General features: G+C 32.4%; 2 protein-coding genes and 1 non-coding gene across 4 annotated transcripts; 2 read left to right on the top strand and 1 right to left on the bottom strand.

Moving 5' to 3' along the window:
• Nucleotides 1-7,829: 7,829 nt before the first annotated feature.
• On the bottom strand, nt 7,830-7,903 carry TRNAI-UAU (transfer RNA isoleucine (anticodon UAU)). The gene has a single exon. It is a non-coding gene; the product is annotated as a tRNA-Ile (tRNA).
• Nucleotides 7,904-9,058: 1,155 nt separating this feature from the next.
• LOC120080477 (NOP56-like pre RNA processing ribonucleoprotein) lies at nt 9,059-13,400 on the top strand. The gene is made up of 9 exons (XM_039035138.2): nt 9,059-10,141; nt 10,518-10,617; nt 10,867-10,908; nt 11,054-11,233; nt 11,332-11,496; nt 11,615-11,815; nt 11,992-12,489; nt 12,570-12,704; nt 12,784-13,400. The coding sequence occupies exons 2-9, from the start codon at nt 10,540-10,542 to the stop codon at nt 13,150-13,152; spliced, it is 1,668 nt and encodes a 555-aa protein (XP_038891066.1). The 5' UTR covers nt 9,059-10,141; nt 10,518-10,539; the 3' UTR covers nt 13,153-13,400.
• Nucleotides 13,401-16,527: 3,127 nt separating this feature from the next.
• On the top strand, nt 16,528-22,569 carry LOC120079980 (Protein kinase superfamily protein). Of its 2 annotated transcripts, XM_039034486.2 has the most exons (8): nt 16,547-16,908; nt 17,013-17,423; nt 17,872-18,156; nt 18,239-18,556; nt 19,834-20,061; nt 20,237-20,337; nt 20,787-20,907; nt 21,657-22,569. In XM_039034486.2, exons 2-8 carry the CDS (start codon nt 17,079-17,081, stop codon nt 21,948-21,950), a joined length of 1,692 nt encoding a protein of 563 aa, XP_038890414.1. In that variant the 5' UTR covers nt 16,547-16,908; nt 17,013-17,078; the 3' UTR covers nt 21,951-22,569. The 2 variants fall into 2 exon arrangements, with proteins under 2 accessions (XP_038890415.1, XP_038890414.1); XM_039034487.2 differs by having other exon boundaries at nt 16,528-17,423.
• The last annotated feature ends 2,401 nt before the right edge of the window (nt 22,570-24,970 follow it).

Here is a 24,970-nt window from a genome sequence, read left to right as displayed (position 1 = left end):
TGACAACTTGGTAAGAAATTCATGAGATTAATTATATCATGCGATTACATGCGTACAAAATTCCACAATCCACGAAAGATATAAAATTGTACTTTTTGGGTGCAGGAAATCTATTTATGCGATCACAAGGTATCACCACAAAGGAATTTCTAATGCCAACATTGGAACCGCATAGTTGAAAAATAGCTTCGGCGATAAAAGGTGACATGAGCATGGGTGGTGAAGGTCAAATCAAAGACAAGTTGGTAGCTGACAAGACAACTTCATGGCAGAGCCAATGAACTTTTGACACACTTCAGGGTATGGAAATTAATGCACCCTGTTAGTATAATCATTAGTGAGAGAGGAAGAAGTACCCCTTAACGCCTATGAATACTCAAGGAGTTTCCATGCAAAGAAGATAGCGGAGACTCTGGAGGAAACTCTATACAATTTCTCAATTCATAAACACTTCCCTTCGAGCCTTCATGAAATCTTGAGTGAAAGCCCAAGATTTCTTCCAAAAAATAAAGAGGAGACTCCACCTTCAGCACAATCTTATGGAATAATTCTCTACAGAGCCGGAAGGAGTAAGAAATTGCATCCCACGACTTGATATTCTATCTCTATCTCTTTTCTTCTACTATCGTTGTTATTTATATTGTGTAAAACGTTGAAAAACTTATTTTATCAATATGAATGCATCTATAGTATTTTGTTTATCCATCTCTCCATCTTTTACCATGAACAACTAATTTTCTCATGGATTGAAAAACATTGCAACTAAGATGAACTAAGTAAAGTTTAATCCTGCATTCAACTTGTTTTATGTATGCTTTATAAACTATTTGAATAAGTCAAAAGATTGTTCTAAATAGAATGAATCTATGTTTGAAAAAGCAAAGGATTTACATCGCATAAAATAAGAAGAGATTATCTTTAAAAATAAAGAAACATCTTTTCCATCAAATACTCATCGCACTCATCTTAGAAATAAGATATGGTGGCTAAATACACGGAGAAGTGTTGGTTATGATTTTTGAGTGGTTTGCTTGAACACATGATTTATGCAGTTACTTAGGAATTGTTAGTGAATATTTTTTAATACCCTATCTTTATTCATTTGAAATCCATATCTCTCCACATAAGTTGTTTTACTTACGATTGTGATTCCCATCGCATCCACCACTGTTTATTTTAGCAATAAAATAGGAACAAACTCATTGCATATTTAACAAACAATTTACGTCAAGATCGAAACAATCATCGTCAACGCATCAATAGAACACAATCCCTGAGTTCAATCCTGGACTCATCAGGATTCTAGTTGGATTTATACTTGGGTCTAACTAGGTAAAACAATGTGTTTATAAGATATTACATAACACTTAATCCATTGCATAGACAGAATGCACCAAGTTTTTGGAACCGTTGCCAGGGATTGCAGTAACTAAGTTGCATTAAGATTATTTTTTCTAATTTTCACAGGTCTTGGTTTTTGGCATCTTGTACCCTAATCTATGAAAAAGGTACAAACGTTTTATGAGCAAGGGATCAACATTTGAGCTAGTATACGACCTAGAGATCGAGAGGACTTTTCATAAAAGAAAAAGAGAAAATAAGAAAATGAGATAAAGGAACAAGGCTCAGAAGTGGCAGATCAACAAAACAATCCAGAAGAGCTAAATGCAGTAATCAATGATAATGCGGATGCTCTTGCCAACCCCATTCTTCTAGCCAATGATCGCAATAGACCCATCAAGGACTATGCTTCCCCAAACCTATATGATTTTTCACCTGGAATTATGCGTCCAACACTAGATGGTTTCAGGTTTGAAATGAAACCTGTCATACTTTAGATGATTCAAACAGCTAGACAATTTGGAGGGAGACAAAGTGAAGAACCTCATACTCACTTCAGAAGTTTCATCGAAATTTGCAACACATTCTATTTCCCAACATTACTCTTGAAGAAGTTAGACTCGCCCTATTTCCATTTTCACTATGTGACGATGCCAGGAAGTGGACTTATTCACTTGAACCTAGTGAAATCAAATCATGAGAACAAGTTGTGAAAAAAATTATGAAGAAATATTTCCCACCTACAGAAAATACAAAAAGGAGAAGGGCAATCACAAATTTTCAACAAAAAGAGAATGAAACATTAAGCGATGCATGGGCGAGGTCCAAAAGGCTAGTAAGAGATTGTCTGCATAATGGACTCCCTGATTGTTTACAAATGGAGTTTTTTATTATGGTATGAATTCAACATCTAAAACTTCTGTAAACGCTGCTGCAGCAAGTGGTTTATTGGATAAAACTTATATTGAAGCCAAAAACATCCTTAATCGCATTTTAAAGATCCACGAGGACTGGAAGGAGAGTGAATATGGCTTAAAATCGAACGAGAAAGGAAGAAATGGACAAAGTAACGATGTCATTGCATCACTATAGACGCAAGTGAATGCGATGACCTGTTTATTGTAAGCGATGACAATGACAAAAACTAACGTCAGAAATGGGCAAGTGAATGCGGTTATGTAGATGGCTAACGAGAATTACATTCTCTGTGAAGAAGCTCACTCATTCGAGGTATGCCCACATAACTCACAATCTGTCTGCTTTGTCAAAAATAACCTGTTTTCAAATACCTACAACCCTGGTTAGCAAAACCACCCAAATTTCTCTTGGGGTGGAAATCACCAAGCACATGCCAGGCATCTTAGTGCCCCTAGAGAATGACCACCTGGGTTCCATCAAGGACATAATGGACACCAACAGGCATCAAGCTCATCGTAACAATCTGTAACTTTACCTTTAGAAAATCTCTTAAAAGAATACATATAGAACAATGAGGCAGTTTGAAAAGTCTAGAGACATCCATTCGAAATCTTGAACTTCAAATGAGGCAGATCACTGGAAAATTGAAAACAGATCACAAGGATCACTACCAAGCAACACTGATGTTCCTCGCAATGCGGGAAGTTCAGGCAAAGAACAATATCACGTAGTGACATTAAGAAGTAGTCGCATAATGAAGGAAGATCATAAGAAAAAGTCAACCAAGCTTACTAATGAAGCATAGAGACAATCTTTTGATGAATAGATTGACAAGCAATAAATGCAGGAAACACAAATACCATCGCATGAAAATCAAGAAGATCGTAGAGACTCATCTGTGATAGCTTCTACTTCGAAGGCGTCAAATGAGGTGCAACTCCCTCCATACCACAAAGATTGAGGAGGAAGAATGATGAAAACCAATTTCAATGCTTCCTTGGAGTGTTAAAACAGTTGCATATTAACATTCCACTTATCGAAGTGTTGAAGCAAATGCCATCTTATGCCAAATTCTAAAAGATGGCATTGCAAAGAAAAGAAAGATGGGAGATTACGAGACTATCGCACTAACACAAAAATGTAGCACCATTATACAAGAAAGTATTCCACCAAAATGTGTGATCCAGGGAGTTTCACTATTCTCTGTTCCATTGGAGGAGTTTACATAGGGAAAACCCTATGCGACCTTGGAGCTAGCATTAATCTCATGCCATTATCAATCTATAAGCAACTGGGAATGAGAGAACTTGTACCCACGATGGTTACTTTGCATCTGGAAGACCGTTCTTTGGTACTTCTAAAGGAAAAATTAGAAGATGTGCTCGTAAAGGTGGATAAATTCATCTTGCCAGTTGAAGACCCTTTTTATCCACAAAAAGAACCTAAATTGGTGTGCACAAATGTGAAAGCACCATGTAGGTTAATGGCCACAAGATGAAGTTCAATATTCTTAAGGTGATGGAATTTCCTGATGAGATTAATGCATGCCAAATAGTTGAAGTGGAAGAGGATTTGCCTTGTAGGCTAGAATTTGAAATTAATGAAGCGATGAAATTGAAGGTGAGGTGAACGCCATATTTGATTCCTGTTATGCGATAAAAGAGATGCAAAGGAATTTTGAACCTTTGGGTTTAGAAAATCGAGAAGATAAAATCAAGTCTTCTAATTGCCAATTTTAGAGTTGAAAGCGCTCCTTTCTCACCTGAAATATGTGTTCCTTAGTGAGAACGATACTTTACCTGTAATTATTTCAGCAACACTCTTAGAAAAGAAAAGGAAGATGCTCTCTTGAAAGTTTTGAAGAAATACATTAAGGCGATTGGGTGGACCCTAGCAGATATCAGGAGAATTAGCCCATCCTATTGCATGCACAAAATTAGACTCGAGGATGGAAATGGAAGCTCTATTGAACACTAGTGCAGGCTCAATCTTGCGATGAAGGAAGTTGTCAAGAAAGAAATCGTTAAATGGTTGGGTGCGAGTTTATTTTTCTTATTTTAGACAGCACATGGGTCAGTCCTGTGCAATGCGTCCCGAAAAAAGGTGGAATGATTGTAGTTCCCAACCAAATAACGAACTCATTATGATGTGTATGGTTAGAGGTTGGAGAATATATAAAGAATATAAATGAAAGAATGGAAGAAAGGATGATAAAAGATTAATAACAATATATAAAAATGAAAAGATTTTAGATAAAACCGAATATCGTAACAAATTTATTAAAGAAATAGAAAAATAGTTATATAAAAACAATTATGATAAGAAAAGATATATACAAAGAGATGTTTGGGAAAATACACTAAGGATTATTCGTTAAAATGAAAAAATATTGGTTTTTATTTAATCAATTAAGCTAAATTCAATTCAATCTTCAACAATTACACTCTATGTATAAATGTTAATGATTCAATCTTCAATAATTACACTACGTGTATACATACCCTTTTGAGAGAAAACCAAGAATATGAAAAAGATAAATCATATGCTCCCCAACCGATTTGCTAAAATTCTTAATAAATTTTGATTTTGCTAAATATCCAAACAAAACCTAAAGACGCAATTCCTCTTTTTTTTTTTTCTTTTATTTATCTTTTACCTTTTCAATCTCATTTTTAAGCTAATTGAATATTCTAATATTTTGTTTCTTAAAAAAAATACTATATTTTAATTTATTTCATTTTAAATAAATTAATAATTAAGTATTAATTATTGTTATATTACACCTTTAGTCCCTAACGTTCGGTTCAACCTTTTTGGTTTTTTTTAATTTTATTATTAATAAAAAAATCCGAGTTTTACATGGTCAAGTTTCTAACATACTTGGTCCTTTACTCCAATTTTTTTTTCCTAATTATATTCTAACTCAAATGTTGGACGTGGCTTCTTTTTTGTAACGGTTTATGTTTGGGGATATCTCATCTCCTCCCTTATTTTGTATTCTTCTCTCTTTGGTTAATGAAATGAAAATTTGTTTCTTATCAGAAGAAAAAAATCAACATATGACTGAAAATATGACATGACAATTCGAATATAGAACTTTACCATATATACAGATAAATTAGAGACAATCTTTCTTGTTAGAATTAGATGCAAAATTTAAACACCACAATATACTCAAAAGATTAGGATGATTTTCTTTTTTTCTTTTTTCTTTCTTTCTTTCTTTCTTTTTTTTTTTTTTTTTTTTTTTTTTTTTTTTTTTTTTTGCATTTCCTAATAACAGATCAAAGAATCTATGACTAAGCAAGTCAAATTTATTCTATGCTTAGTGCAAGTGTCCATAATCAGAAGAGACCTAGAGAATTTGATTCTTCATCATTTTTGTTAGTGGGGTGGAATTGATCCTCAAAATGGATAGTTGCCATAGTAGTTTTTCCATGAAAAATATCTATAAACTATAAAAAATAATTTGAGTTTGAGATTCATTTCTATGTTATTTTGGTAGAAATGATCTGTAAAAACTGATTTTACTATCTACAATGGAAAAAATTATTTTTGTAGTTCGTCTAAATTTATTTGGCCTTTCATTTTTTAGTCTTATAATATTTGAAGATAAAAAAATTGAACCTTTAACCTCTTCGTTAAAAATATATTCTTAAACTTATTGAATTTCTAACCTCTTCGTTGAAAGTATATTCTTAAACTGATTGAGTTTTGCTCAAGTTAGTTTGAAGTATTGATATGATTTACTTTATTTTTAACTACGCTTATTGCATATAGCTTTTGAGTTCATTAATGATTGAATATAATATCAGAACGGGACTCTTGCGTATGAACCCATGTAACAAAATTCTCTCCAATTAATATCAATTCTTACTTGTTAGCTCTTCTACAAATTTTTAAGTCCATTAGTGAGTATAATGTTAAAGTATTGATATAATTAAATTTACAATAATCCATCGACTAAAACTTTTGATTTCATTAGTGTTTTAACATATCAAGAGTGCTAAATGTATGTTTAGTTTTAGGACAATAGATATTTTGTATTTTCACGGTAATGAGCTTTGATATACCTTAGGTTTTGAGTCAATAATGCCTTACTTTTGGACTCTTCCTAAAAGGCTCTTCTACCAATAATGTCTTTATTTTTAAGGATGCTTTTAACTTCTAAACAGTGTGAGAATATATTTATCATCCCATCAAGCACATAAATGGTTGGTTTATGTTAGATTTCACACCATTGGACTCAAAAATTTAAGATAATAAGTTGCAACATTTTTTTCTTTCAATTTACTAACACGTGGGAGTAAAAATTCGAACTTCTAACTTCTTGGTTGATGATATGATGACTTAACCAATTGAACTAAACTCAAGTTGGTAGGTATAATAAATTTAATCTTGGTAGGTACAATAAATTTAATCTTTAATCATACTTTTTAACACTATTTAAAACAATTAGTTGCTTGCTATACTTGTTGGTTTAACTTCTTGGCTAAAGTAAAACTAGATTCCTTTCTTATCCTTGGTCAATTCAAGAATTTAACATGGAATTTCAAGGCTGCAGTAAAGGAAACATGAGCTTTAAGACTCAAAATCTACCAAGATTGAATTGGCCTATTTTAAGTGCCTATATAAACCATTTAGAAGTAGAGAGAAAAACCACAAAATCTCTAAGGCATAAAGAGTGAACATATTACACACTCATTTAGGTTATGGCCGATTTTCGATACGGTTTCTTTGTTCGTCCAGACAACAAGAAGATTGAATCAAATCCTGAAGAAAAGAGCAAAACAAGCCATATCTCTAATCCTAGATCCAAGCCAGCTCATGTTGATGCCGAAGGAAGGCGACTACCTACTATTGCTTTGCCCGGAACGAGGTATGTTACGGAGAGCGATAAATATGCTAAAGAAGTTTACTCAAGTTCAAGGGATAACTTCCAACATAACCATACTCTTTACCAACCTATAGAATTCAATAAACTCGTAGCCAAAGCCCAAAAAGAAGCAAAGCAACCAAAACATGAAATAAGCTTAAGTGGGCCAATGAATGATATTGAGAAGGCTATGGGATACTTGAAAGAAGCTGTAAATCTTCACTCTAACAAAAGTAATGCTTGTTCTGCATCAGATCATCATAAGAAAGATAGTTGCCCAAAAACTATTGACAGCAAAGAAGCAGCACGACGATATGGGAAGTTTGGGATACCGACCCCAGTGTTAGGTCCCAATATAGCAACCATTAACTGCAAAGAGGCTGCTAGAAAGTATAAAGGGACTACAGTGTGAAACTAAGTGAAAGGAGATTTATTTTATCATAAATGTTGTGATAATATACTAAGTTTGCAAATATAGTTACTATCTCAAGAGTGCTTTCTGGTTTTTGTTTACCGTGTAAAGAGTCTTAATCTTTGTAATTTACATCATTTCATAAAATAAAGGAAAAGTTTGCAGAACCAGCAAAATTGGAGATTAAAAGATGGGAATTAAGAAGGAAGAAAAATCACTACTACTAAGGCCCCGTAAAAAGTTTATTGAATTTTAGTACAACAAAAGAATTAAGCTTAATTTTGGTCCCGGCGGGGCTCGAACCCGCGACCTTCGGCTCATAAGACCAATGAGCTAACCAACTGAGCTACGGGACCTTTACGTTAAAGCTTATCATAAATTAAATCTAATTGTTATAGGAATTTAGGGTAATTTTTTTCATGAAATTTTGTATTGCTTAAACTTTTTCTTTCTTTCTTTCTTTTTTTTTTTTTCCTTTTCCTAACTCACTCAAATTAGCATTTCGTTGGTAAATATTTATAGAAATTAAAATTATCAACATAGGTATAACTTAAATGATAAGTAAACATTTTTTTTCTTTTCAAGCTACCATCTAGACATGAAACTTCAACTATATTCCTTTTGCAAACAAGATCATAGAATTTAAACTCATTTTTCATTTTTCAAATCATTAATTTTAAATTATTTCTCAGACTTTCTTGATTTCAAATGAGGATAGTTTTTCAATTCTACCACAAAAAAATTTATTTTAAAAAAATGAAAAACTATTGGTTAACAATTTTCATATAGTCTCCTAATGTCCTCAATCCTGTTAGACATGAGATAACATCTAAAAATCACGCGTCATTGGAAACAATTGTAAAAGTTTGGTAACAACATAAGTATGGCACAAAACACGCATGGACACTTGGAACATGACCATGACATTTGTGTCTTAACCAAACCTCATCATGTTCAAGCATTTGTTTGAACCTACGTGGGTCAAGGGGGATTCCATAGTTTTTCTCATATGTTTTTTTTATCTAGTATATTCCGAAAATTCTATGAAATAACAGAGTCTCATTCTCCCATTCTTTAACAAAACTTCTCTATAAATAAAAGAAAAAAATGTTAAGGCAATATAAAAGAGACTTAATATATAATACATTTTACAATATTAATACCAATTTGAGTGTCGATTGTGTAGTTTAGCACCATGCACGATTCTTTTTATTTATCTTGAGAGTTTGATTTTCATTCTTTAAATTTACCGTTCATCCACATTTTGGTATTGACATAACTAAAAAAAATGAATGCTTAGTGGAGTCCTCAATTAAAGGCAAAGAAAAAAAAACTAGCAAGATGAAATATGATATGTTTTAATGAAGGATTTTTAGGGTGTAAAATCTATAACTACCTCTATCACATACATTTTCTATAACAATTCATCTTGTTTTAGACTATAACCATTCCCATAAGTCTTTAATTCCATGACATAGTATTCGATGTCAATAATATTATTTTATAACAATGAAAATATATATTTTTTTAAAATATAATTATAAAAATAATAATTGCACTAAAACAATAAAAAACTATAATTCTCTCAAAAATAAAAATTGTAACCCTAATATTTCTATTCGACGTGAATATAGTTTGATTGATAAATGCATCACTTTTTTTCAATATTAAAGTTTCACATATCCGACATTTGACGAATTAGAAAAATATATACATCATTTGAAGGTAAGTTCAAAAAATAAGTTAAAAAGTTTGAATCTTCTACACTACTTTTTTCTCTCGCAATTATAACTCTAACTAAGGATGACTTGAAAAATTTAATCAACCTAATTCATCTGATTTGGATTGGATTATCAACTTATTTGGGTTAAGTTGGGTTGGATTTAGTTGGGTTCAAATAAATAAAAATTGTATGAGTTGAGTTGGTTCATGGATTCACCTAAAATAAACTGGACCAATCCGAATTTATTATTAATCTTAAAAATTATGTTTTTTTTATTTATGATACAATTATATATTCATATATTTTGTTTAATTTTATTTAATTTCATGAATTTGTTGATAATTTATTATACATAAAAATAATTAAATAATATTTTTACTTATTTTTAGAATAAAAATTTAAATAAATAACTCGACTAATCCGAATCAACCTAATTCATATATTTGGATTGAATTGAATTCGTTATTTAATAAAGATTATTTAGATGGAAGAAACTTATACCAAACAATTAAATTCAAACAAACAAAATACCTCAATCCAATCCACGAAGAGCCAAAACTCCAATTAATCAAATCATATACCCACGAGATGTCAAAGTTGAGTCTCTTCTTATTATCGAACTTAAAAAACCTGACTTCACATATTTGCCACGAATGGACGTCAACAGCCCTAATCTTTTTTTAAATACCTAAAGTACCCCTGGCGACAAGCTTCAGCCAGTAAAACCCTCTCAGCCGCTCTAAAACACCGCTATATAAATTTGTATATAACGTTTCTCCCAAACCCTTATTGTTATTAAACCCTAGTTCTCGCTCCCCTCCTCTCTGCCTCTCTCTTTCTCCACCCTCGCCCAACGCAAAACTCTGTGAAGGTAATGCAAATCTCTCTCTCTCTCTCTCTCTTTCTGTGTATTCTCATGGCCTCTAACTTTTGAGCTTCGTTAATGGGTAAGTTTGATTCCTAGCCATAACCGTGAAGTTTGGTGGGTTGCTTCTAGAGTGGCCATCGGAACTGCTGCAGTTATGTAGTCTCAAAATAGGATAATGATCTCTTTCACTGGTTAATCTAATGTGACTATAGGAATTGGATTTAGAAAAAGTATGTTTTGATTGCCCAGGTGATGCTGGAATTATATCCGTGTCTGTTTTAATGTGGAAGGAACTGTGGATTTATCTTTGGTATGGGTTTTGGCGTCTTAAGCGAAGAGTTTGACTAACGTTCAATGGGAATGGTTTTGCATTTCTCAGGTGTCTAGGGGAGGTCGTCAATATGCTTGTGCTGTTCGAGACCTCGGCGGGCTTTGCCCTGTTTAAAGTTTTGGATGAAGGGAAGCTTTCCAAAGTTGAGGTATGTGATGTATGAAGATCACTGTTTGTGGGTTTGTTTTACTTGAATCGAAGGTGGATGTGTAAAAAATAGCTACTCTTTGTGGTTTACTGATGGCTTTCAATCTGATGATTGCCTGATTTTCGTAATAAGCGTGAGTTGAGCTGAGAATCCACTGTCCACTTGGTTAAAGATCATAAATGAATGCATATACTCATTGTATTTGTCATGTGTATTTGGATCATAATTTTCAAATTACTTCGCATGTAGGATTTGTGGAAGGATTTTTCCAATGCAGAATCTGCTAGACAGGTAATCTCTCGTTCTCTATTTCCATGTTACAAGTGTTCTTGGACATGGGGTTCTTTAACATGAAAATTTGTACACTTAACTGTTCATATTTTTTCTTGCTGTACCTTATTCTCTGTTTCAAGGATCTAAACATTTTATAATACAGGTGGTGAAGCTGAAGGCTTTTTCAAAGTTTGAGAACATGTCAGAAGCCTTGGAAGCAACCACATTATTGATTGACAGCAAACCGAGCAAAGGTTTGCGGAAGTTTTTGCGAGCCAACTGTGATGGGGAAACCTTGGGTGTTGCTGATTCTAAACTTGGAAATATAATCAAAGAGAAGCTGGTATGCTGCTGTGCTTATTCTACAAATATTTTTTTACTGGTTCCTCTTGAAAGTTATTTAATCATATTGAGTATCATGTGCTTTTTTTTTTCATGCAGCAAATAGATTGTGTGCACAACAATTCTGTTATGGAGTTGATAAGAGGTTTAAGACATCAATTGAACGAACTCATAGCTGGCCTAGCTGTTCAAGATTTGGCACCAATGAGCTTGGGATTGTCTCATAGTTTGTCTAGGTATAAACTGAAGTTCAGTGCCGACAAGGTTTGTTCTTTTTCAGATTTGTGATTGATGGCTGCTGGCTTTTTATTGATGTCCATTGTTGATATTGTTAATGCATATTTTACAAAATGCCGCAATTCATGTTTGATCCTATTATCAGGTGGATACAATGATCATACAAGCTATTGGATTGCTTGATGATCTTGACAAGGAGTTGAATACTTATGCAATGCGGGTTAGGGAGTGGTATGGTTGGCATTTTCCAGAGCTTGCTAAAATTATTCAGGATAACATACAATATGCCAAGACAGTGAAATTAATGGGCAACCGTGACAATGCGGCCAAGCTCGATTTCTCTGAGGTATGTACATATATTGTCTCTGTTCAAGTTTGATGTCATCTGTATCTTGTTGCATATCCTTGGTTAATGTCTAGTCTACCTTTCTTCAAACTCAAACAAGTCTTGAACATCATCTATATCTTGTACTTTTTCATTTCTAAATGTTAATTTTTTTTTGTGTGTGTATTTCATTATAGATACTGCCAGAGGAGGTTGAGAGTGAGCTGAAGGAGGCATCTATGATATCAATGGGAACTGAAGTTAGTGAACTTGACTTGATAAATATTAGAGAACTCTGTGACCAGGTCCTTTCTCTTTCTGAATACAGAGCCCAACTGTACGACTATCTAAAAAGTAGAATGAACACCATTGCTCCTAATTTGACTGCACTTGTTGGAGAGCTCGTTGGTGCCCGCCTAATTGCTCATGGTGGCAGTTTACTTAACCTTGCCAAGCAGCCTGGAAGCACAGTGCAAATTCTTGGAGCTGAGAAGGCTCTGTTCAGAGCTCTGAAAACAAAGCATGCAACTCCCAAATATGGTCTTATCTACCATGCATCCCTAATTGGTCAGGCAGCTCCAAAGCTCAAAGGAAAAATTTCTCGGTCTCTTGCTGCTAAAACTGCATTGGCAATTAGGTGTGATGCTTTGGGTGATGGCCAAGATAACTCCATGGGACTTGAAAACCGTGCCAAGGTATTTTTCCTCGGTATCTTCTTCACTTGCGTCTTTTTAGCTCTATTTTGAACACTATCTGAATCATGATGTTTACTCAGCTGGAAGCAAGGTTAAGGAGTCTTGAGGGTAGAGAGTTGGGACGTGTTGCTGGGTCAACTAAAGGCAAACCCAAAATCGAGGCCTATGACAAGGACCGAAAGAAGAGCATTGGGGGCTTGATAACTGCTGCCAAGGTCTGATTGCCATCTCAAAATCTGTACTCTGCCCATTTGTTCGTATAGATGACTGACTTTTTTTTTTGGTTTTATGTAGACATATAATCCTGCAGCCGATTCACTCCTTGGAAAACTTGAGAAGGCTAACGAGGAGGAAGCAGAGGCTCCAGTAACTGGTGAAGAGAAGAAAGAAAAGAAGAAAGAAAAGAAGAAAAAGAAGAGGGTAGAAGAAGAGGAAACGGTTATGGAGGAAGATTCAAAACCAGAAGTTGAAATTGTTGGAAAAGACGAGAAGAAGAAGAAAAAGAAGAAACGAACAGAAGAGGCTGAAGAAATACAAGATGGTGGTGATGAAAAGGAACAGAAGAAGAAAAAGAAGAGAAAGCATGCAGAAGAGGTAGAAGAGGAAGCCGAACAACCAAGCAAGAAGAAAGAAAAGAAGAAGAAAAAGAAAAGTGAAGATTGAGTTATGGAAGGAACCATTTTTGTTAGCATAGGCTTGTAAAATTTGGTTGTTGGTGATGCTTTATATCCCTGCACTTTTCAAGTTTAAGATATAACTCTAATGTAATCTCCAATTTCTTACAGATTCTGATTTTCATGGAGAAAACTTCCTTCTAGTTGAAGAGCTTCTTGCATTAGTCAACTCTTCCACAAGGGAATATGGTATTTGTGATTGAAATGTTCAGCTATAATGCAGTGTGTTCTCTTGAATTTTTGGTTGATGGGAAAGTAGGCTTTTCTTTTTTCTTTTTCTTTTTTTTTTTTGGGGGGGGGGGGGGGGGGGGGGGGGGGGGCGCTTCTGCACTATTGAAATATTAACCTTTCTCACCCAAGATTATTATTTTCATAAATTTGTCTCATCCTTTTTGGGTTGAAGAATTGAAAGGAAAGGGCAAGGCATGGTCTCATCCAGCTAATATTAATTTCTATTTTATTGTTTTATTCAGAACTATATATTATTAATACTATCATTACATTGTTGGTGTTAAATTTGTTATTTATTTTGTCGATTAGAAGACTAGTTCATGATTTCAAAATCTTGGACTTGTTACATAATTTAATGTCCTTTGGTCGGTTTGGTTTTTGGAATAAATAAATGGCAATGACAAACTTCTATGATTGAGGGACGAGAAATTAAAATGGAATATTTCGATTATTTGTAAAAAGAAAATTAAGAATAAAAATCTCCAGAGCTTTGAGAGACTTGAAAAAAATATAAAATCAAGGCGAAATTAGAATATTGTTTCACATTCTCAGGAAAGAAAAATATATATTTCACATTCTTGACTGTAAACAAAAAGAAAACAAAATAGTGTGATGTTAAGGTATAATTAAAGTCATATTTTGACATTCTCATTTTACCTTTTTGCTCTTTATTTTTTTTCTTATATATATTTTTATTTTTGTATCGAGATATTCAAATCTTAACAATATTTATCTTACAAAAAATGTATATTATTATAGAGAAAATGACATATAAAATAATATATAATATTAAATTGTATTAATTTAAAAGAAAATTCAAATTGAGAAAAACAAACATGTTATAATATTATATTAAGTGGATTTTTAAAAATAGAAAAATAAGAAAAAATATTTACACGAATAGCAAAATTTAATCATAGTTGTAATAGACATTTTTATCAATGTCTATCACAAATATAAGTCTATCATCGTCTATCATTGATAACTGATACAAGTCTATCCCTATAGACGCTGATAGAAGTCTATCAATGATAAAAACGAATAAAAGTTTATCATTGATAGAGATTGATAGAAGTCTATCAGTGATAAAAAGTATATCATTGATACTATCAGTGATAGGAACTAATAAGAGTCTATCATTGATAGAGATTGATAGAAGTCTATCAATGTCTATTAGTATTTTTTTTATTATCTATGTAAATAGTTTGACATTTTTACTATTTGTGAAAATTTCTATTATGTTGAATTAATTACAGACTAATAAATAGTATGAAAGAAATTCTTGGAACATCATATAAACATCAAAACATTCTCAATTTTTTTTAAAAAAATATTCCTACAAAATATACTCGATTATTTAAAGAAGTTGAACATTTGTAATTATGGACATCTAAGATTTCGGTTATCTACATTCCAAAAAAAAACAAACAACCCCTAAGTTTAGTCCTTTAATTTAATGTCTAATAAAATTCTAAGTTCTAAAAATTTGTAGTAGTTTTTTAAATTAAAAAAAAAAAAAAAAAAGAATAGACACAAAACCAATCATTTAGGTTCTATTTGGCAACCATTTCCTTTTTTGATTTTTGGTTTTGAAAAATTAAGCTTATTTTCTCCCTTGTTATAATGATTTGCAATTTTCTTAAGTACAATGGTTGAATTCATAGTCAAATTCCAAAAACAAAAACAATTTTTTAAAACCTACTCTTTTAGTTTTCAAAATTTGGCTTAGTTTTTTTAAATTATTGGTAAAAAGTAAATAACAAATGAAGAAATTTAGAGGTAAAAATAGTGTCTATTGGCTAAATTTTTAAAATAAAAAATTCAAAAAATGAAATAATTATAAATAGGGTCTTAGAAATTAAATTTGTAACTTAACTGAAAATATATTTTAAATTAGGAAAAAAAATTGTATGGTTAGGTCCCATCCATAAAGAATAAGTTAAGGTATATACCATCTACGAGATTAGTGGTGTTAATTGAATGTTTCATTTTTATTCTTGCATTTGCTGAACTTAGAAAGTGTAATAAGAAAAGAAAATAAAAATAATTTATTGTAAAATTGGGTAGCACAACAGAATACGATGGAAAAAATATAATATAATAATAATATATAATATAAATATATATAGATATAAAATAAATATCTTAAATAAAATAAAGAAATAAATAAAATAAGAAAATCGTGATTTTTTCTCTAAATTTTTCTCCAAAAATTTGAATTTCTCGCCAATTTTCACCAATCCTACGAAATGCATAAATGACAATTATTTATAAAAGAAGAAAGTAGGAGGTGGAATTAGTTGGACGCTAAGGATGTATACTCATAAGACATATGAACTACAAGTTCAAAGACACATGAAGGAATAGGAGAATGTCATTTGTTCTTTTAGGATACCAAATTTTAGCACTGACGAGCATTTATTATTATTATATTATTTATAATATAGTTATATTTATGGATCCATGCCTTAAGAAACTACATTATTTATTTTTTTATTTTTTTTAAAAAAATATGTAGGTGAAGAAATTGAACCTCATACCTTATTATCAATAGTATAAAAGTTTTAGGATAAATTGCAAAAACCATTCTTGAAATATGTTGATAGTTGCAATTAAACCCTCAAACTTTCAATTGTAAAAATTGAGTCTCCAAACTTCTATAAATGTTAAAATTAGACCCTCAAATTTACAATAATTTATAAAATTGAACCCATAAATGATAAAATTTGAATATTCAAACTTATACAAATGTTATAATTTATATAATTGTGTAAGTTTGAAGGTCCAATGTGACCCAATTTTAACACTCCTAAGTTTGATGGCTCAATTTTTAAAATTAAAAATTTAAGGGTATAATTGTAACCATCACTATATTTTAGAGGTGGTTTTTGTAATTTATCCAAAGTCTCATGTCAATATTTTTGTTCAATTTTAGTTAATATACTTGGATGAGATTATATATATATTAGAAATGGGTTAAATAACAAATAATTTTGTATGTTTCTAAAACTTGAAAGGTTAATGAATGAATAATGCTAATGCTGGTGTAGTTTAGTTGGCATTTGAGTCCATTAGTAACTACAACATCTGTGCTTTAAATCCCCAAAAGTCCAAGTGTACTAAAAAAAATCCTAATGAATAATTTAAAATTTATCAAAAGTAGAAAACTAAATTGAAGTTTGCATTTTGCGCATTCACCAACGACCTCATATTTCACCACCGGAGAGAAGAAGAAGAAGAAGAAGAAGAAGAAGAGATACAGAGAGGCGGTTGGCTTTGACTCATTGAGAGCTTGAGGAAGATCTATTTCTACTGCTCATTCACTTTCATGAGCTTCTTCTCAGTCTATTTTTGTAGATGTGACTTTCAGAAGGAAAAAGACTGAAATATTCCGGACCCAATTCGTTACAGCTCGAGAAAGGTCTTTCACCACCTCTGTCCCACAAGCTAACTGAGTAAAATTGTTGTTGTGGATTTCGATTTGACCACAGACAGCTTTCTCTCTCTGAAAAAGGTTACCGGGCTTTCTTTTTCCTGGTGGAGTTACTGATTTTTGTGTTCCTTGACAGCTTTTTGCTTGTTTAAATGACAATCAATTGAAATTTTCTGGGTTTGTAGAGATCAACTTTAAAAGGGGTTTGTTTGTTTGCCATGGAGAAGAGAAATGGGGCTTAATTTTGAGAAATGGGATGTATAATTAGCCGAGAGATTGTTTCCAGAAACTTAGCAGAGTCCAAGGATAAGAAGGAGAATAGTTCTGAATGTGGTGATGATTTGGAAAGAAAAGAAGCTGGTGTGGCTGTTGTTGATGCTGCTGCTCAGGAGGAAGGGCATGGCCATGGGGCTCAGCCCTTGACGAAAGAGCAGAGAAGAAAGTTGAAACCTAACCCCAGGCTGAGTAATTTGCCAAAGCAATCTCAGGGGGAGCAGGTGGCTGCTGGATGGCCTTCTTGGCTCACAGCAGTTTGTGGGGAGGCACTCAGTGGTTGGATTCCGAGGAAGGCTGATACATTTGAGAAGATTGATAAGGTGTGTCGTCTCTCTTTGAGAATCATTTGACTATCTAATTGTTTTTTCATAAGACTATGGTGCATTAATTGTCTTTCTTTTGAGTTATGTAAATTGATGTTCAGTCTGTCATTTCTTGCTGCTATAAGTCACCATGCGGCTGTTATAATAATGATTGGGAGGTGATTTTCCATATCATCCGAGATGGAAACTGAAGGGGCTGAGCAAAAAAATTTTCCCACAACTTTTATATATATAATCTTTTAATTTTGAAAATTTAGGGTTAAATTAGAGAGAGAATTTCCTGATATTAATTTTTAAAATATAAGACAAACTAAGGAGGACAGTGGCCCTTCACCTTCCTTCTGCCCTTCTGCCCCCTAGTAATAATGTAAGAGACTACACTTATTCTATGGAGCTAGTCTACCCTCTCTCTGATGAAAAATCATTTACATATTCTTATGCACAGATTGGACAAGGAACATACAGTAATGTGTACAAAGCAAAAGATATACTGACTGGTAAAGTCGTTGCACTGAAGAAGGTTCGTTTTGACAATTTAGAGCCGGAAAGTGTTAGATTTATGGCCAGAGAGATTCTCATCTTGCGACGCCTAAATCATCCTAATGTTGTAAAGTTAGAGGGTTTGGTTACATCAAGGATGTCATGTAGTTTGTACCTTGTGTTTGAGTACATGGAGCATGATTTAGCTGGACTTGCTGCAAATCCATCCATCAAATTTACAGAGGCTCAGGTTGGTTCATGTTTTACATTTAATTTTCAATTGTGATCTGAATTGTGATCTTTTTTTCATATGAGAGTATTTCACATTGTAGGTTAAGTGTTTCATGCAACAACTTTTATCAGGACTCGAGCATTGTCACAGTCACAGGGTTCTTCATCGCGATATTAAGGGTTCAAATCTTCTTATTGATGGTGAAGGATTGCTTAAGATTGCTGACTTTGGGTTAGCTACTTTCTTTGATCCAAAACACAAGCACCCATTAACTAATCGTGTTGTGACCTTATGGTATCGATCCCCCGAGCTTCTACTTGGTGCAACTCACTATGGTGTAGGCATCGATCTTTGGAGTGCAGGTTGTATTTTGGCAGAGTTATTATCTGGGAGGGCCATAATGCCTGGCCGTACAGAGGTAATTATCTGGTTCCTCACACTCTACAATATTTTTCTTTTCAAAGTCAGCCTCTCAACTAGGTCCGGTTGGTTTTATTATGTTTAGCTATGGGCAGGTTTGCAATAGAGTGCAAGATCTTGATCATGGGTGGTGCAGTGTTTTTTATTTTTGTTCAAGAGGAAATTGTACATTGTACTATGAAACTCAAGTTTTTCCATTTAAAAAAAATATTGAACCTTGGCGATCTAAGTAATATGATCATCTCTTTATATATATATATATATATATATATCTATTTATCTATCTATCTATATTATAATATTTATATCTGGATGGCTGGAGAGAGTGGATAGAATCTAAAAAGCACACACTTTAGTTTAGTGTGTCCATGTCCAACACGTGTCGCACGCTTTAGCACCTTGACACTTGTTGGACATGTGTTGAACACTTGTTAGTGTAAAAGATTTGTTAGACAATAGTGGTACGAAGTCAAAGTAGGCAGGCATTTGTTAGATATGCATTAAATATTTGTTAAGTATACTAAATAGACACATGACAAAAATAATAAATTGAGAGTGAAATGCATCAAAGTAATTTTTAAGCATGTACTCATTGACTTTTAATTTCCTTATATAAATATGACATATTTTTAAACTTTTATATTTCAATGAATGTGCCATTGGCATGTCCGTATCCTAGATTAGAAAAAAGAAAGAAATGTGTTGTGCAAGTTCGTGTCTATGTCATATTTGTATTCATGCTTCTTAAGATAGTACCTTGGCATGAATCAGGTTCTTTATTCTTTCATCTTCTCAACGAAAGTTGGTTTCCACAGTTTATTTTCCTAAAAAATGCATGAATTGTCAAAACAGTTACAAGTATATAGGTATTTACTTATTGATTGTCTTCTAGCTTTAGGATTTAAATTATGGGCTTCACGTACAAAGATTTTTGTAATTATTCATTTAGTTTTATTTTGCTTGATAGGAGGCTTATCTTTTAAGTAGCCTCTGTCTTTTTGTGGCTCTCTTTTTTGTATTTATTTGTATTCTTTCAATTTTTTCTTCAATGAAAGCATAATTATGGATTTAAAAAAGGGGGGAAAAAGAAGCTCTAGGATTAAAATTCTTCATTCGTGAGAGGATTAGTATGAACTGCTCAAAATCTAGCAACGTTTCCCAATTGTTAGATAATTCACAGTTTTGATATATGATTTTGCACGTGTAAAACTGACATTCTCTTCTATTTACGCCTTAATGGAGATTTGTGCATCTGATGTTTTCACTGCTCCCTAGGTTGAGCAACTACATAAGATATTCAAGCTCTGTGGCTCAGCTTCAGATGAATATTTAAAGAGAGCAAAGTTGCCAAATGCAGCCTTATTTAGACCCCGAGAACCTTATAAGAGATGTATAAAAGAGACTTTTAAGGATTTCCCACTGTCGTCATTTCCCCTTATAGAAACACTTCTTGCAATTGATCCAGCTGAGAGAATGACAGCGACAGATGCATTGAAGAGCGAGGTGAAGTTTCTCCTATTTGTTTTTATGATGGTATCATATTTGCACAATACATAGCTTCTTCCTTCAAATTTCATCTCTTTGAACTGGTGACTGGACTTGCTCTTCTAACTTTGCACGTTTTTATAATGGCAGCATATTCTAAATGTTGATTCTATTATTTCACATTCTTTTGCAGTTTTTCACTACAGAACCTTATGCTTGTGAACCTTCTAGCCTCCCCAAATATCCACCTAGTAAGGAGATGGATGCCAAACGACGGGATGATGAAGCACGAAGGTCTGAATTTTGAATACTTCTATCTTTCTAAGATTTCCAGTTGTTTATGGTAGTTCATTAAGACTTGATTCTTGATGCATGGATTTTAGAATCATGTGGTATAATTATGTTTAGAAAAAGAGATAACTTTCATTGAAATAAAATTTCAGTCGCTAAACTTTAGTTTCAAACGATTTAGTTCTTGTACTTTTAACTTTGTAACAATTTTTCTCCAAGATTTAAAATATAACAGTTTAGTTCTTATCCGGAACAATATTATTAGGGTTTACTGAAATCTATTGCATATGTAGATTAAAGTATTTTTTAATACCATGGTAAATCACCAATGGAAAATTCTAAGGGAGCATTGCAACATACTTCCTGTCCTAAATATAGGGTATTAAGATTGTTGGTCTGCGTGTTTATGCATTTGTATGTGTTTTTAATCATAACTTCATATGGATGTACAGACAAAGAGCAGCAAGTAAATTGCAGAATGATGGTGTGAAGAAGAAGACACGTGCACGCAACCGTGCTGGTAGGGCCATACCTATTCAAGGAGCCAATGCAGAACTCCAATCAAATATTGATGTACGTGTATTTACATCTGTTCTATTTGGCATTTATCGTGAATGTTCTGTATTTCTTTGGTGGATATCTTTACACAAAAAGTTCTTGTTGCTCCTTTAATATCCTTTGTAATTACAAAAAGATATCTCTACACAAAAGTCTTTTTTAGTTACAGTCCCTTCATGATTATCGATGATTGGAAGACATTGATGGTGTAGTTTTTGGGAGGGGTGCCCTCTACCCAGCAATTAGGCTATTCTTGTTCTTTTTTGGTATCAATTCTTTTAGTGTTTCTTATGAGAAAAAACAACAAAATTATCTTCATGAGCCTGCGTAGTTGAGGTATGATAGTGGAGTGGATCTACACAATTTTTGCCTCTTCAGTTTCTCAACCTATTTCCTAAATTTACTTTTTATGCCGCATTCTATTTTCAAACTTGCAGAAAATAAAGTTTAAGGATGTTAAATGCTTTTATCTTGATTGGAGTTCCGGTTTTGCTATCCATTTGACTTGGTTGTAATCTTTTACGACCTCTACACGATGGCTTAAGGCTGGTTTGGAATGACTTTCTCAATACTTAAAAATATTTTTTTCCCTTTACTTAAAACACTTTTTTAAGCGCTAGAAAGTTATTCCAATCAGGTGGAGAAATGTTTATTGAAATTTTGGATATTTTCCTTTTGACTTAATTTGCAAGTCTTAAGCTATAGCTTTCAAAAAGCTAGGATTGTTCTTTCCGACTTCTGACATGCCTGTTCTTTTGAAACAGAGACGGCGTCTAATTACTCATGCAAATGCAAAGAGCAAGAGCGAAAAGTTTCCCCCTCCACATCAAGATGGGGCACTTGGGTTCACATTGGGATATTCACGTCATATTGATCCAGCTGTTGTTCCTTCTGATGTTCCATTTAGTTCCACATCATTTGGCTATTCAAACGAACTGGACCAAGCCTGGTCGGGTCCATTGGTTCAATCTTCTGACATCGGTGCTCATAGGCAGAGGCATTTGGGAGGTGATGCAAGAGAACAGCAATCTTCAGTTAAAGGAAAAAAGGCAGCATGAACTTTACATCATGTAAGTTCATGAATCGTGCAGCAGAACTGTTCGACTACCTACTTAGAAGTGCCACCGATCCCGACACTACCTCCATGTACTTGGGATTCCCGAGTACATAGATCATGCCTGGTCTGTGTCTTGCAGCAGGAACGTACCTGGTTTTGATCAGAAATGGGACATCCTAATTCCTCTCTTTCCTCCATTAGAAACTGCAAGGTCTTCCCATTCATGCTCGTACTTGTTCGTTGTTCGTTTGCAGAGTGTTTTTGCACGTAAGTACATAAATAATATTAAAAAAAGAAAGCTTCTTGGCCGTGGTGCTGCCATTCTTTGCCCAAATATAAGGTAGATCATTGCATAAGGTGTCTAGAACCAACCATCTTTGTGAAAGAGCTCTCTGATTCTACCACTTTGTTAGATTATATTTATAACTGACCACTTTCTTGAGAAGTTTATAACGTACTCTTTCTGAATAAAGAAATTTTAAGAAAGTGGTCAAATTGTTTGTTTCTTTTCTCTCTCTCTCTCTCTCTCTCGGGGGCTGAGGTTGAATTGATATGTGATGGAAGAGAGAACTTTTGAGAACCTCATATGCTATCCAATTAATCTTTTCATTCTTATTGTCCATGATGTGCAGTGAATGATGGATCATTTGAATTCATATAGGCTTCTGCCTGTTACTAACTTACTAGAGTACCAATACATTGAAATCTATCAATCTTTTAGGGTTCAACATCACTTATTGATATTTTAAGGAGATATTAGCGAAAGATGAGAAAAGAAGAAAAAATCAAATGAGCTGAATGGTAAAAAATATTCTTCAAAAATACCATTATCGTTAGTTTTTAATAAAAATTGATAGTACTTTTTTTTTTTTTGTTAAAATATCTCTAAGCTTTCTAGTAACTCATTGCAAAAATACTTGCGAACTTTTAAAAGTTGCTCTAATTATTCATAACCTTAAAAAATGGTTAAGTTTCCTTATTATTTATCTACACTTCCTCACGACTTCCCTCTTCTATTTTCTACTCTCCCTTGCTTTCATTTATGGCCTAATACTTCTTTATTTTCTCTTTTTTCCTGTCCCTCTTACTCTCCATCGTTTTTCCATCCCTTGATTATCTTCTTGTTATTGCTACATTTTAACTATTTGACCTTTGTTTATCTCAAAAAAAAAAAAAAAAAAAAAAAAAAAAAAAAAGAGGAAAAATTACCCCCTCCAATTAAGGTATAATTAGTCAATGAAACTAATTATATCTCAGAAAATTTGTGAAACCTTTTTTTTATGGAAATTATTATAATTAGTTAATGAAACTTTGATTGTCCTAATAAGGTTATAATTGATTATTTTTAATCATCATCTTTATAAAGTAAGATAACATTTAGTTGTATATGGTAAATATTAGTGTAAATGTCGATACATGGGTATAAATTTAAAAAATAAATAAAAAAATTATTACAAAATAATATAAAATTTAGAAATATTTTAAGGTGAAATGATCTGAAAATTTAATGGAAAAAATTGAATGTGGTTAAAAATAAATATAGGTTTTTGTTGTTATTTCACATTTAATTTCTTCATGAATGAAAATTTCGGATTGAAAATAAAGCTGGAAATTGAGAAAAAGTGAAAATTAGAAATATTAGTACATTGAAAAAGTTTCATCCTTTAGAAATGACATTGGTGTGTAAAACTATACAAATGTGTGTAATGAAGACCATAAAATAAAAAAAAACTCGACATGAGCTAACATAGCTAATTTTTTTAAAAAAATCAATTTTTCTCAAAATTTTGTAATATAAATTTCAAGATTTATCGAAATTTCATTGAAATGGGAAAAAAAATAAAAATTTTCTCGAAATTTCATCGAAATTGGGGGGAAAACGAAATTATCCCTTACTTAAATTTCGAGGTCATTGAAATCTGGAAATTTTCTATCCGGTATAGACTAGAGCAAGAAGAGAATAATGGAATCATGATAGGACCTTAGCATTTAAATATTTTTAAAAAGTTGTACGTTAGTAGTTGAGTGTGTTTTAGATGTCGTTTGAGTTTAATACACAAAAAGCGAAACATATTGAAAATTAGAGACATGTTAAAGAATTAATTTGAAGACAACTAGTATGAGAGAAGAAAAATAAAACATGTGACTAAATTTGTAGTGCTATAGAATTTGTTGATCTTTTTGTGATCCAAATTACTTTATTTATCATTATTAATTAAGAAGATTCAAATTAATTGAAGATAATATTCATTTGTTAGTCGTTGTTATGTTTGATATTCACTGTTTTGTTAAGGGGTAGATTTTTATTTTAGATTTTTGTGAGATTTTGTAGGATGTAATACTTTAACCTTAAGTTTTAGTTTATGTTTGGTGGCTAAAAAAACTAATATGAGAATTGGAGAAATCGGAGAAAATGAGAATATTGTCAGAAGAAAAAACGAGACGATAACTCTAAAGTTTATAAAATCTTGCGAGTGTGACCATTTTAGTATGAGAATTGTTAACGATAGAAAAGTTATATCAATTACCTTTGAGTTAAGCTCACTTTGGTGTTGATATTGATGTTCAAGTTCTTAGTTATCTAAAGAATAAAATTTAACTAATATCACACATTTAATGATTAGATATCTTTGCTAAGTCAGGGAATGACATTTCATGTTCCACCCCTGTCCTCATTTAAAATTTGAATTTTTGCAGATAATTTGCAAGGATTTAAATTTTCAATATCCCCTTAATTATTTCGTAAAAAAAAATCAGCCAAGTACAATAAATTATTATTTTTTTTAAAAAAAAAAACTATACATTTAAATGAGTAACTTTCAATATAAGTTTCATTTTTTTTTTAAAAAAAAAAGGAATATAGTATAATTAAAATGTTCAATCCATGATTTCTAAGCATCTAAATTTCAATATTACAACACATCTTTAATTTAAATATCATAAAACATAGTACCAATTACATAAATATTCAATTTAAATATAACATTTTAATATACATAAATTAAATTATATATCTTTTTT

The sequence above is a fragment of the Benincasa hispida genome, chromosome 6 (assembly GCF_027475165.1).
Source record: "Benincasa hispida cultivar pf3 chromosome 6, pf3_genome.v1.1, whole genome shotgun sequence".
Lineage (NCBI taxonomy): Eukaryota > Viridiplantae > Streptophyta > Magnoliopsida > Cucurbitales > Cucurbitaceae > Benincasa > Benincasa hispida.
The sequence above is the reverse complement of the archived record's forward strand: the minus strand, read 5'-3'. Positions and strand labels throughout refer to the sequence as shown.